This window comes from Telopea speciosissima, chromosome 1, assembly GCF_018873765.1.
Source record: "Telopea speciosissima isolate NSW1024214 ecotype Mountain lineage chromosome 1, Tspe_v1, whole genome shotgun sequence".
NCBI lineage: Eukaryota > Viridiplantae > Streptophyta > Magnoliopsida > Proteales > Proteaceae > Telopea > Telopea speciosissima.
Genome location: NC_057916.1, coordinates 74019313 through 74032886, shown reverse-complemented (window position 1 = coordinate 74032886; position 13574 = coordinate 74019313). Strand labels below are relative to the sequence as shown.

The window sequence follows — 13574 nt, the reverse complement described above, 5'->3', positions numbered from 1 at the left end:
AACAACTTTAAAATTATCCTATGTATCTAGCCTAAATTGTTACAACACGTCCTAGTTAAGTACAAATCAAAAGTCCAAAATAAAAGATCAAACTACATCCAATGGTGGTGATCATGCTCCTGAATTAGGATTCGCATTAAACCATCTGATCCTAACAAAGGATCAGGAGATATCCCAATCCATATCAGGATTGGATGGGACCAATCCAATCCCAGAACCCAATCCTTGAAACCAAGCACAGGGCCACAAGGACATCGTTGGTCATATGTGAGTGCAAAACTCTAGCTGTAAAGCTGTGAAACAGACTTCTGTGCAAGGTTTAAAGAGTTCAATGGATACACTTGATTGGCCTACAACACTAGCAATATGCAACTCAACTCATCTGATTTAAGTTTGTTCACCCAGTGGCAATGCTATAGTTGTTATAGTGGCTAGGAGGCTCTCCCAAGATGGTAGAATCAAGACCTAGTTGAGTCCTTTCAACATCGAATTTTTTTGGAATGCCTAAACAGACTTACTTTTGGGTACCAGAAAAGAAAGTGTTTCTTCCTGGTCCATTAGTTTGGTGAAATAAATAGCTACCACAGCTCACATTCGCTATCCATAGAAGTAGAATATCTCTAACTTAATATGGAATTTCAACCTAAAAAGATACTATTGAAATCATACAATAATATGAAATCAATTTCCTTTAGGTTAGATTTTAACATTTTGTCCTAACACACATAAATTACTACTAGTACTAATCTAGCTATGGAATTTAACTTAATAAGATGCTATTGAAATATGGATGAGATTTTGGCATTTTTTCCTAACACAAATAAATTACTACTAATACTAATCTTCTCAAATCCTGTAATTTCTAGTATTTAGTACAAAGCATGTCCTCTGTCTTAAATTATAACATGCCTAATGTACTTGTTCAATTCTTTCCCTATTTTTAAAATGAAAAATATGGGTACAAATTTGATGGTTGAGTAAAAACAAATCAAGTCCATCACATTCATACATACAACAAATGGTACATAGAGCATATTGAAAGTATATATCAAAAACCCAAATATTACAAGTGGTAAAAACAGCTCAACAAAAGCAAGGGTAAGGCTGTGTACATTATGACCCTCGCTAAATCCCGCAGTAGCGGAGCCTCGTGCACTGTGTACACCCTTTTAAAAAAAAAAAAAAAGCAGCTAAACAAAAGGGTTTAGAAAGACAAGAACAAATTCAAAATTTCAGCTTAAGGTGTTAGGTTGAATATAGTAAGGTGAAAATCACCCACGTAAGAGAAAAATCTCTATCCAGATAAAATTTTGGGTGCCAATTCTGGGACCAATAACAGATGAAGCATAAAACATCCTACTTAGATATGGTAAACATGATGCTCTATTTCTACTAGATGGTTGCAATATCGATGGAAACGTACCAGATACAAAAGGGCTGGTTGGGGTGAATGAGTCAAGATCCAAGCCTCTAAAGCAGCTACAAGTCCAATGGCATATCCAGGAAGTGCTTACCATATGCATTTGTGTCCTTTTGGGGAAGATAATCTAACATGCCTGCTGAATCACTGCTCTTCTGATGATCAAAACACAGCCTCCATGATTTCCAAAAACTGCCTTCATTAGACAATTGCCCATTAACACATCCCAGACCATTATGTAGCATGAATGGTCATGTTGCTTCTATTATACTGTTCCCTGGGTTCTTGGAAACTCTTCTCTCTTTAAACAATCTTCTAACCGTTTCCACATCATCCCACCTCCTTGCGGCTGCAAATATATTAGACAAGAGAGCGTATCTCCCACTATGGTGTGGCTCCAACTCGATAAGATGCTTCCCCAATTCTTCTCCAAGCTCTTCATTTCCATGGATTCTACATGCACTAACGAGGGCACTCCATAAGGCAGCATGGGGCTGAACTGGCATAGAATCCACAAAATCCAAAGCTTCTTTGATGAGGCCAGCTCTTCCAAATAGGTCAACAATGCAACCATAGTGCTCTAGCTGAGGTTCAATCTCATACTCTCGAGTCATCAAATAAAAAATCTGACGACCCTCATCCACCAATCCTGAATGACTACATCCATGTAGCACATTTAGGAATGTTACCCCATTTGGGGCAAGACCTGCCATCTGCATCCGCCAGAAGAGTGACAATGCTTGCTTCCCACAGCCATTCATGGCAAAACCACCTATCATGGAGCTCCATGACAACACATTCTTTACTGGCATCTCATTGAAGACTTTGAGAGCATTCTCAACACTTCCACACTTGCAATACATGTCCACCAGAGCTGTCCCTACGGTCACACTAAGCTCAAACTTTTGATCTTCTACATAAGTATGTAGCCACACACCCTGTTCCAATGCTCTAAGTTGTACACAGGCTGATATTGTACTCACCAATGCAGACTCATTTGGCCTGATTCCAAGTCCAACCATCTCTATGAACATCTCTAAAGCCTCATTCCACATCCCACATTTTACATATCCTGAAATCATTGCACTCCATGAGTCCACATTTCTTTCAGGCATTTCTTCAAACAATTTTCTCGCTTGGTCACATTTCCCCATTTGTGCATAGCCCACAATCATTGCAGTCCATGAAACTGTATTTCTATATGGCATCCGATCGAAGAACTGGCGAGCCACTTCAATATCCCCAAAATTCGAGTACCCAGTAACCAATGTTGTCCAAGATACGACATTGACTATGCTGAAACGTGCTTCAAATAAACGACGAGCACAATCAAGCTCTAGGCAATTTGAATACATCCTGATCATGTTATTTAGGACAAACACATCATAATCGATTCCGAATTTGATAACATGGTCATGGAGTTGTTGCCCTTGAAAGACGAACGACTTATTCGAACAACATTGAAATAGAAAAGGGAAGGTGTAGTTATCTGGTGAGATACGGGCACGGAGCATCCGAATGTAGAGATGAATGGATTCTAGGGTGTCGAAACTTTGAGACAAGCCTCTGATCATGGAGTTGTACATGAAAAGCATAGGGTGTTCGACTTGGTCGAAGAGAGTTTGTGCGTATTTGAGGTCGCCGGAAGTGGCAGCGAATGCTAAGAGTCTGGTAGTGGTGAGGGCGTCATTGGCGAGGCCGGAGGTCATGATGTGGGCGTGGACCCTTTTTAGTTCGGACATGTTGGCGAAAGCGGCTAGAGAAATGGTGAGGCTTGGATGGTGTAGCAGTGCTAACTTTCTTGCGAGATAACCTGAAATCATGCTTGAAATATGAATCTTGCATCCTAAGATCAAGAGAAACAAAGGCAGAATTGATTAGAATTTGGAAGTATAGCTAAAAGTAAAGACACTTATTAAATTTCTTTGGGCTGGTAAGGTTCAATACCTCACAAATAAGAGGATATTTCCTTCATCAGCTCAGCCTCTCTAATCATTCGAACCATTTAGATAGATAAAAGGGAATCTCTTGGAAAGGCCCATTGTCAAACTCAATGGTCTATATCTCAGTCCATATGTTCCTCCATCTAGGTTTTTCTCCATGTTTTTAATAGTCTCTCTGTTTGGTGGCAAGAGAAGTGAAAAGAATTATTTGCATTTCTTGCAAAATATACTTCATTGGATTGAGATCCTCTATGGTGCGTTGCCCGTAGTAGCCTGAGCGGTGCAAACTGAGTCACAGGCGCAAAGACCACCTTACCCCTACCCGAACACCTTGCCCGAGTGGGGGTAAAGCGATCATTGCACACACGGGTCAGGCTGCGCCACATAGGCCACTACAGGCAACCGAGCCATAGACGATCTGAATTGTACTTCATTTCCCTTGCAATCAAACACAAAAAAAAATGATTTTTTTGAGAAATCTATTTCACTTTTTTAAGAAAATATTTGCAATTCCCTTGCAACCAAACGGTAAGTAATCCTCACATCCTTATTCTGACAAGTGATGATGTCAAGTAGGTTGAAGATCAATCCCCTTCCCCCATAATTAGATGCTAATAAAAATTACATGTTCAAAAAATTTTGAGGTTAATCAACACCTCCACATGGCAAAAAAAAAGTTGGTTTGGAATGCCAGTAAATGAATATTGTAGTCCACTAGTTTAGCTTCCCCGCTTCCTTAGAAGAGGCTGGGTATATTGCAACAACATCTTGTTGTACACAGGTGTTATGGATAAAACAAATGTTAAATGACTTGAGCATTTAGGTTGAATAGTCTGTTGTAGTAGTCTATTGTGCCAATACCAATCCAATTGACATCTCCAAACATCCAGACATGCGCTCAAGGATCAAGGCCATTGCCATCAGTTATCATTTTCTGAGCGAAAAAGTCACTGAAAATAAGTGAAACTGAAATTTATCCCCACAACATAGCAGTCTGCAGATATCTTCAGCAAGCCATTACCCAATGAACTATTTGAGTATCTTGGACAAAAGTTTGGGGGGGGGGGGGTCCTCATTCTTCCCAAGCACTGAGGTGCATAGTGGGGTAGATTTCCTTGGCCCCAAGCCATTACTCAAAGTCTAAGATCAGCTGATATCAATACATAGAATAGTATCCATGGTAAAACATGCTCCTTGACCTTGGAATTTTCCAGAAGAATACCCAAAACTGAAGCCTTTTTAACCAGTTTCTTGTATACCGGTCTGTTACCAATGAGTTCGAAAATCTTTGACTGCAGAAACTCGATAATGATTTTGTACTTCCCAGAACTTCTATTACTCAAAAAAGAAATTGAACTTCTTGTTATTATCTGTAACTCCCCACTTTAAAATACAAGCATCCACAGATTTTCATACGATGATACAGGGCCAGCATAATTATAACCTCCTTGCGACACAGTAAAGTCAGAACCTGAACATGTTTACCATTGAAGCATAAAAGATGGATGGGTTATTGGACACAGCAAACACAGAATTTCTCCCAAAACAGTATAAGATCCAAATTGGATGACAACAAAGTTGGTTCCCCATTTATCTAAGATCCCTTCATGCATATGTACCAGTACAACTTTTCCCTGTAAAACATCAACAGCTTTTCACCTTTGCCACACCTAAAGCATGAACCAGTAAGCTGGAGGTGGATCTCCGTAACCAAAGTTAAACCAGAGGCGCAGAAAATCAAGAATCTTCACCTGGTTTAATATTTCCTCTTCTACATAAAACCCTTCTACCAACTAAAATGCTTCCCCAGAAAAAAATCGAAAAGGTTATCCACCTGGAACTAACACAATTAACCCCACTTTATCTAGCACGACCTCTAAACGCTTTGTTCCAGTACAATTAAATATGAGAAAATGCTATAAAATCGACCGAACCTCCACTGAGAAAACGCTATAAAATCGACATTCCTCAAAAAAATCTAAGAAAATAAACAGGTTAATCTCAAATCTAGAGTCAAGAATAACGTTCTACTAGTGAAATTTAAAGCATGATAATAGATCTCCGTGCCCTCAGGCATCAAATGCGGCAACAAGAACCAAGAAAAAACAAATTGCATAGAAAACTATATCCCAGTTCAGTTTTACAGAAAAACACAGAGAGACAGACATATCGAAAAACCAACCTCCTGCATCGTCCTTAACTGCTCCAGACGAACCAAGCGAGCCGGAGCTGCTCCGTCGAAGACCAGAGGCATGAGAAGAAGGCGAGGAAACAGGCTTGGACTTGAAAGAATAAGATTTGACGTTGGAATACACCGAGAGAGTCCTCTCAACCTTCAGCGTTCCCTTTTGAGTTCCATTTCTAAAACCAATGGAAGCCATGACTTCAACTCCTTGAGAAGCTAGCTCCCCTCGGCATTCAAGCCTACAAATCTAAAACTCTCAGAACCTTGATTACACTGCCGAGAACACGACAAGTCGACAACAGAACTTTTGGGTTTGTTTGGTTGCAAGGGAAATGGAAATTTTTTATGTGAAGTGAAAATTTTCTTCCAAGGGTAATAGTTTTAGGTGTTTGGTTGTCAGAGAATTGTTTTTCTCAGGGAGAATAAATTTTACTTTTGAGGTAAGATTGCAATTTTTATTTTCTGACTAAAAACGCAAGTAAATTCAAAACCCGAGAAATCGAGTTCGAGCTTGCTTTGTGAGTTGTTTCGTCGATTGAAAGGGTCTGCTGAAAAGCCCTAACGTCTCCTGGTGCTGGTTCAGTCTCTCTGAGAAGGTTTCGAAGCTCGAGCAATCTCCGAACCTAGGACGGGGCCTTCGATTCAAGTCTTCGGTAGATCTTGCATCCAGGTACTGCTTCATTGAAAAAATCCCCACCCTTGCCCCCTTCTTCTCCGTCTCCGTTCCTCGGCGATTGTAGTGACCTGCGAAGTGCGACCTCACAATACCGAAATACCCCCTGTGGCAGTCGATAATTGTAGCAGCAGATTCAGCATCTCTGTTCAATTCGGCCAGCGAGAATCTATCTACTCTGTAAGTTTTCTCTGTGTGTGTGTGACTGTGTCTCTCTCTCTCTCTCTTCTCTATAAATTATATGAGCTTTCTATCCTTACAGAGATGCTTTATTTGCTTCTTGAATCTTAAAATTGAGATGAGGTGCTATCATATAATTCTATTAGACCAGTGAATACTAGGAGCCCCTCAATGCATATGGTTTCCTTTGTTTCCCTGAGATGTTAGCTTGTAAGAAACAAATTACAGGGGGTCGACTGTCCCGCTGGCTTGGAGAGATGAGAAGTCACCGACATGTTAAGAACGAAGAAATTGAGTTTGTGTGAATCTCACTTACCCTTCAAGATGGGTTTGCGTTAGATCTTATAGACTTGTATTTGAATTTGAATATGTGTTTGTTACAATTGGATAACCACAATTGGTTATAGATAAGCTTACAACTGCTAGATAGGGTAGTGACCTGGTCAATCGGACTTTTGAATTTGAAATACAAATCATATATCCATTTCCTTAACATCCCCCCTCAAGTCGAAGATGGTCTTTGACTTATCTTCAACTTGCTTCTGATGTATCCAAACCTTAGCTTGGACAACGGTTTGGTGAAGACATCTGCAATTTGTTCGCGTGTGGTGATGAACTTGACTATCAACTTTCCTTGTGCCACCAATTCTCGCAGGAAGTGGAAGTCTATTTCGATATGCTTGGTGCGGGCGTGGAACAACGGATTGTGAGTGAGATATGTTGCGCCTAAGTTGTGACACCATAACACTGGTGGAAGTGTAAGATTCACACCAAGCTCTTGCAATAGAGACATGAGCCATACGATCTCTGTCGTAGCATTAGCGATTGCTCAATATTCTGATTTAGTGGATGATCGAGCAATGGTTGATTGCTTTCTGGCGGACCAGGAGATGAGATTATCACCTATGTATATGGCAAAACCTCCTGTTGATTTCCTGTCATCTGGACAGCCTGCCCAATCTGCATCACTATAAGCAACAAGTCGTTGAGGCTCTGTATTTGACAAAAGTAGGCCGTGATCTATCGTCTCTTTAAGATAGCAAAGTATCCTTTTAACGGCCTGCCAATGCTCATCGGTTGGCGTTTTAAGAAACTGACACACCTTGTTCACTGAGAATGACATATCAGGCCTTGTCAATGTGACATATTGCAAAGCACCCATTGTGCTTCTGTAAAGTGTTGCATTAGTTAGAGGAGTGCCGGAAGAGAGCGATAGGGTTGCTGATGTGGCCATGGGCGTATGAACTGGTTTAACCCCATCCATGTTTGTTCTTCTGAGCAGATCTATAATGTATTTCTATTGAGATAGAAGTAGACCTTTGGGATGCCGTAGTACTTCAATTCCCTGAAAATAATGGAGATCCCCTAAATCTCGAATGGCAAACTCACTCTGTAGGGCACAGATTGTCTTCTAAAGGAGCATGGGGTCCGAACCAGTGATGACAATGCCATCTACATAAACCAGAATATAGATCTTATGTAAGCTCTACCTCAAGATGAACAAGCTTGTATCGGTTTTAGAGCCTTGAAAGCCTAATGATATACGGTAATTGCTAAGGCGTTGAAATCATGCTCGGGGAGCTTGTTTTAAGCCATATAATGACTTATGTAGCTTGCAAATGTGTTGAGGCTTCTTTGGATCAGTGAATCTTGGTGGTTGGCTCATGTATACATTTTCATTCAGTGTGCCATGCAGGAAGGCATTGCTTACATCAAGTTGCGTAGTTTCCAATCGTATGCAGTTGCCAAGGATAAAATTGTCCGCACAGTCGTTGGTTTCACAACAGGGTTGAACGTTTCTGTGTAATCAATTCCTTCCTGTTGATTGTACCCTTTGGCGACTAGCTTGGCCTTATAGCGCTCTATCATGTCATCAGCTTTCCTTTTAATACGAAAGACCCATTTACTGCCTACCACATTTCGGGACTGGGTTGGAGGCACTAAGCTCCATGTTCCATTGGTTAATAGGGCATTGAACTCTAGTAACATTGCATCTCTCCAATGACCATGCTTATTTGCCTCTGTGAATGATGTAGGTTCTTGCTCAGAGTGAGACTCAATGAGATGGGCCGAAGGCAAGGGATACCTTGTGTTGGGTCGTGGATGTGATCTAAGCTGCATTTGATGAGTGCGTTGTGGGGCCTGATTTTGAGTGGAAATAATGGATGGTAAAGGTTGGGTGGATGGATTGATTGGGGCAACCGTGGTAATGGGTAATGTTGGTGATGAAGTTGAGGGAGTGTATTCCATGTGAGTACCTGCATCACTAATTACAATATTTGAAGTATCACCATTAGGTAATGGGGTTGGGAGAATATTAGCATTGGTATTGGGCTGGTTGTTGGCAGGTGGAACTTGTGTCGTACCTGTGACATTGCCAATGGTCCCAAGCGCCCTTGATGGTGTTGTATCATGTGAAGAGATGGTCAGCCATGGTATTGAGGGTGAAACAATGGTACAAGATGGTGGTTTTAGGCTAGCAAATGGAAAACGATCCTCTACGAAATTGGCATGGCGTGCAATGTAAATACAACCAGTAGGACGATCGAGGCAGCGATACCCAAAATGTTGTGGACTGTAGCCCAAGAAAACACAAGTGGTAGACCTTAGTGCAAACTTGTGTGAGTTATATGGCCGTAATAAAGGGAAGACAGTGCAACCAAAGACTTTAAGAAATTTATAGTCGGGTTGGAGTTTGTATAAATGTTGGAATGGTGAGGTATTATTGAGAACCATAGTTGGGAGCCTATTTATCAAAAACACTGCTGTTTCGAATGCATAGGTCCAATATGTTAATGGAATAGATGCATGGGCAAGCAATGACAAACCCGTATCTACAATATGTCTAATTTTCCTTTCAGCTACACCGTTTTGTTCATGAGTATGAGGACAAGCAACCCTGTGAATAATACCACAGTTTTGAAGATATCGATTCAACTTTCTATATTCCCCACCCCAATCTGACTGAATAGCTTTGATGGGACGAGAAAATTGTTTTTCCACCATTGCTTTAAATTGTTCAAAAATAGAGGAAAGCATAGAACGATTTGAGAGTGGATAGAACCAAGTAAACTTCAAAAAATCATCAATAAATATTAAGAAATAAAGATGTCCAGTGGTTGAAGTATGAGGGGATGGTCCCCATATATCAGTGAATATTAAATCAAGTGGGCTTTCACTTATTGTACCAGTACTGGGTAAAGAGGTCTTGTGAGCCTTGCCAAGAAAACATGAAGGGCATTTATTCAAGGTGGGTGGTGAACATGGCAGTGAATGTGTATGAAGTAGCTTGCGGACTGTTCGTGGTTGTGGATGGCCCAACCTAGCGTGCCAGGCATCTGAAGTAGCTTGGTTGCTTAGTTGGACATTATTGACAGATGGAGTTGATGGCGGTTGTAGACCCTTCAGTTGATACAAACCATCCTTAAGGTCACCCGATCCTTCACAATGAAATGAAACGGGTGAAATTTGAAAAAGCAATTATTATCTTTGGTGAAGTGGTGAACAGATTGCAAGTTTTTGGTAATTTTTGGGACATGTAGGATATTTGAAAATTGAAATGAATTATTAGAGGGTGATAATAATTTGGAAGAACCAATGCTACTAATATTCAAGCCAACACCATTACCTACACAGAGAGCTTCATTACCATTGTACGCATTAGACATTTGCAGGTTAGAGATGTCTGGTGTCACATGGTGTGTTGCAGCAGTGTCTGGAAACCAATCGGCCATAGGGCTTGGTGGTGTAGGAAATAAACCTGCCATATTAGCTGAAGGAGAAGAAGTAGCAGCAGAATTATTAGATGAGTTTGTATACCGGAAGACGTAGCGACTGGCCGTATGATTGAACTTGTTGCAAATTTGGCAACGGTCCCTTCGACAAGAGCCTTGGTTGCTCCAACGATTGGTGTTGGCGTTGGTAGTAGGACTTGCTGGTTGAGACACTTGTTGCTGTGGTACTGTGGAAGGAGATGAAGGCACGACAACTAATTTGGGTGGAAGTTGAGTGAGATGGGCTTCAACAGGCACTTGTGCACTCTTCAATCGAAGTTCATGATTGAGAAGAAGGCGATGGAGATCATGAAAATTCAGAGGTTCTGTCTTTGTAGACAATGCAACGACAATATCACCAAAATTGCCACCAAGATTTTTGAAAACTATTGCATTGAGTTCAGCATGTCCAAGCGGCTTGTTGGCTGCCACGAGTTGATCGGAGATGATCTTTACTTCACGTAAATAAGTTGTCACTGATTTCTCTCCCTTTGATGTATTTTGCAATTGCATATGCAACTGCAAAACACTTGTGAGAGAGAGAGAGAGTCCCAAAGGCAGATTGAAGAGCTTCCCAAACCTCTGTTGCTGTGGCGAGACCAACGACGTATGGTAATACTTCTGCAGAGAGGCTGGAAATTATCCAACTCATAACGAGCTGGTCTTTGCGTATCCATTCAGAGTGGGCTGGGTTGGGAATAGGAATGGTAGAGCCTTCAGGAATTGTTGTTTCGATGGGGCATGGTAGGGTGCCATCGATGTATTTCATGAGTTCTTGACTGCGCAACAGAGGAAGCAACTGTGTTTTCCATAACAAGAAGTTGTCAGAGGTTAACTTCAAGGTAAGATGTTGGAACGCAGGAGCAAAGGTAGAAGATGAAGCCATAGTTGAAGGCGTTAAGGCAGAAATAGAGGAGGATGAGGATGTGGTGGACATTCAAAATCCTTGGATCAGAACTTAGTGGATGATACCATGTTAAGAATGAAGAAATTGAGTTTGTGTGAATCTCGCTTACCCTTCAAGATGGGTTTGCGTTAGTTCTTATAGACTTGTATTTGAATTTGAATATGTATTTGTTACAATTGGATAACCACAGTTGGTTATAGATAAGCTTACAATAGCTAGGTAGGGTAGTGACCTGGTCAATCGGACTATTGAATTTGAAATACAAATCATATATCCATTTCCTTAACAATCCAAAATGGTGCCGTAGGAGACTCTAGATGTGGACTGCCCTTCTATGAGAAAGGAGGGCCGATAAGTAGAATAGAGCTGCAAGTAAAATGTTACCATCTTTGCAATGACCATTTCCTAGTCAAGGTTGATGATTCATAATTTAAAAACTTCACACATACATAATGATTAAGAAAAAGTGGCCGCCTATCTCCATGTCTTCCCACCCTGAGTATAGAAGTTTTGTGCCAATTACTGATAAAAGTTAAAACCTGGTGATAAACCCAAAATCAGATTTCCTGATGCAACACCTGGAACCTTCATAAAGGAATTAGGGTGGGTCAACAAGCTGTTAGCATTTCCTATTTATTCTTTGTAGCTGGCTGTTTTATTTCTCTACTAATGGTTATGGTTTTCGGGATTTTAGCTGGTAATGGTAAGGAAGGATTGGAGTGTCTTGTGCACACTGAAATTATTAGAATTGATCTTTATCTTTATTCCTCCATTTTTCTCAAACTAATCAAATTTTCAGTTGCATATTATTGTGTTTGTTAGGTGTACATGTCTGTTGCATAATGAATATATGCCCGTATTACAGTGCAATCGTATTAAACACGTACCGTATCATTGCCATACACGTTTATGAGATTTATTTGATTCAATCTTTGTTTGGATGAGCCATTTGGAATTTTGTCTTGCTTGGACTTGGGAGGGGTGTTTAGTTATTGTAAAGGCTCTCTTATTTGGGTTTCTGCTATTCTTTGTTCTTTGGGGAGGGCGGGGGTGGTTTAACTTGCAGCGCTGTTTCTAATTTTGGTGATTCGCTGGAATTTTACATGCGGTATTTTTTTTTTTTCTTTCACAGCGATTCAACCAATAATTGTTTGTTTATAAAGGTGTATAGGGTAGAATTTCTTCCTTACCATTTATTTTGGCTGAAATTTTGAAGAGTTGTTCCAATCACAGGAACTCTAGACTGGAACATCAGTTCCATCCAAGCACTCTAAGTGCTAAGTTGTCTCATCTCCTGCTGATAGGTCTAAGGTTGACGGTTTTGTTTATGTTGTGGACAGTCCTTAGTCTTAGGGAAATATATATATATATGTATATAGTCGGGTGTGAAAGAGCTTATTCACCTACTGTTTAGGTGGTTCTAATGTTGTCCCAGTTGCTGAAACTGAGTACAATGATTGTTGTAAGTGTGAGTGATCCTATTGTGGGCCATCTTCATAGTTGCATAGTTGTGACTTGTGAATTAGCCTTACTTCAAATCCAAGATACAACACCAGAATATGACCTGTAGTTACGCAGATGACAGGGAACCTACTTATCATAGGGAATCTCTACAAGATCCATTTCTACCTTCGGCAAAGTTTACATAAGATGCAATCAGCAGTTGCTGTAAGGGAGACTGAGGATGCAATCAGCAGTTGCTATGGGTGAGTGGTACATGAAGGTCTAGAATGGCCTTATTTAGACACCTTTAAGAGGGACAGAGACCCTAAGAAGACCCTAGTTTTAAGCCTCAAAATTGGGCTGGAACTAAGGATAGAGAGAGAGAGAGTCCAGTTGGGTTGGGGGATAAAGGAGAATCATCAGGAGATTCTCCATATAGGAGTTAAGATCTTATCTCCTAAAACAAGAAAGGTAAGTAGTAGTGAGCTGCGGAATAGTAGCTGTGGTTGGAGAAGGCATTTCCAAAGGCTTCTTTGTTACTTCAGAAAGCCAGAAACTCAGAGGAAAGAAAAACCCAGAAAAGCTATCTGATTGTGAAAAGAGAATCTAATGAAATGCCGGAGGCAGAGGGTCCCTAAGGACCAATTAATGACCCAGTCTGCAGTATTCACTATATGCCACTTCTGTAATATTCTCTCTCTCTCTCTCTCTCTTACTTTTTAAGTTAGTAAATAGTTTTAATGGATTTTAATCACATGCAAATGTTTTGTGATTTTACACTTGGAATTGGAAAATCTCTATTTTTTGTAGCTGTTTCAGTCTACTGTGCTGTCATTAGTTCTGCATATATTGTTTCTGATGCGTGGGATGTATTGGATAGAAATGATGAATCTGGGAATTTGAGTTGGGTGGCTGATTTTCTTAGGGGACTGGTTTAGATATCTTTGGCTGTTTCCTTGATTTTTCAGAGGATCAGATGGGTAAGAGTTCTAGTTATAGTCTGGTGGGTCTCCTTCTCATTACTGGGGACTGCACTGAATATGGAAGTGT

General features: G+C 40.6%; 1 protein-coding gene across 1 annotated transcript in view; it reads right to left on the bottom strand.

Annotated features, from left to right (window-relative positions):
* The window catches only part of LOC122648964 (kinesin-like protein KIN-UB), a 101818-nt gene extending 95971 nt beyond the window's left edge, over positions 1-5847 (bottom strand). The window contains exon 1 of the mRNA XM_043842297.1: positions 5546-5847. Coding sequence (XP_043698232.1) covers positions 5546-5744 — 199 coding nt within the window. The 5' untranslated portion in view covers positions 5745-5847. The remainder of the gene's footprint in view (positions 1-5545) is intronic.
* Positions 5848-13574: the final 7727 nt, after the last annotated feature.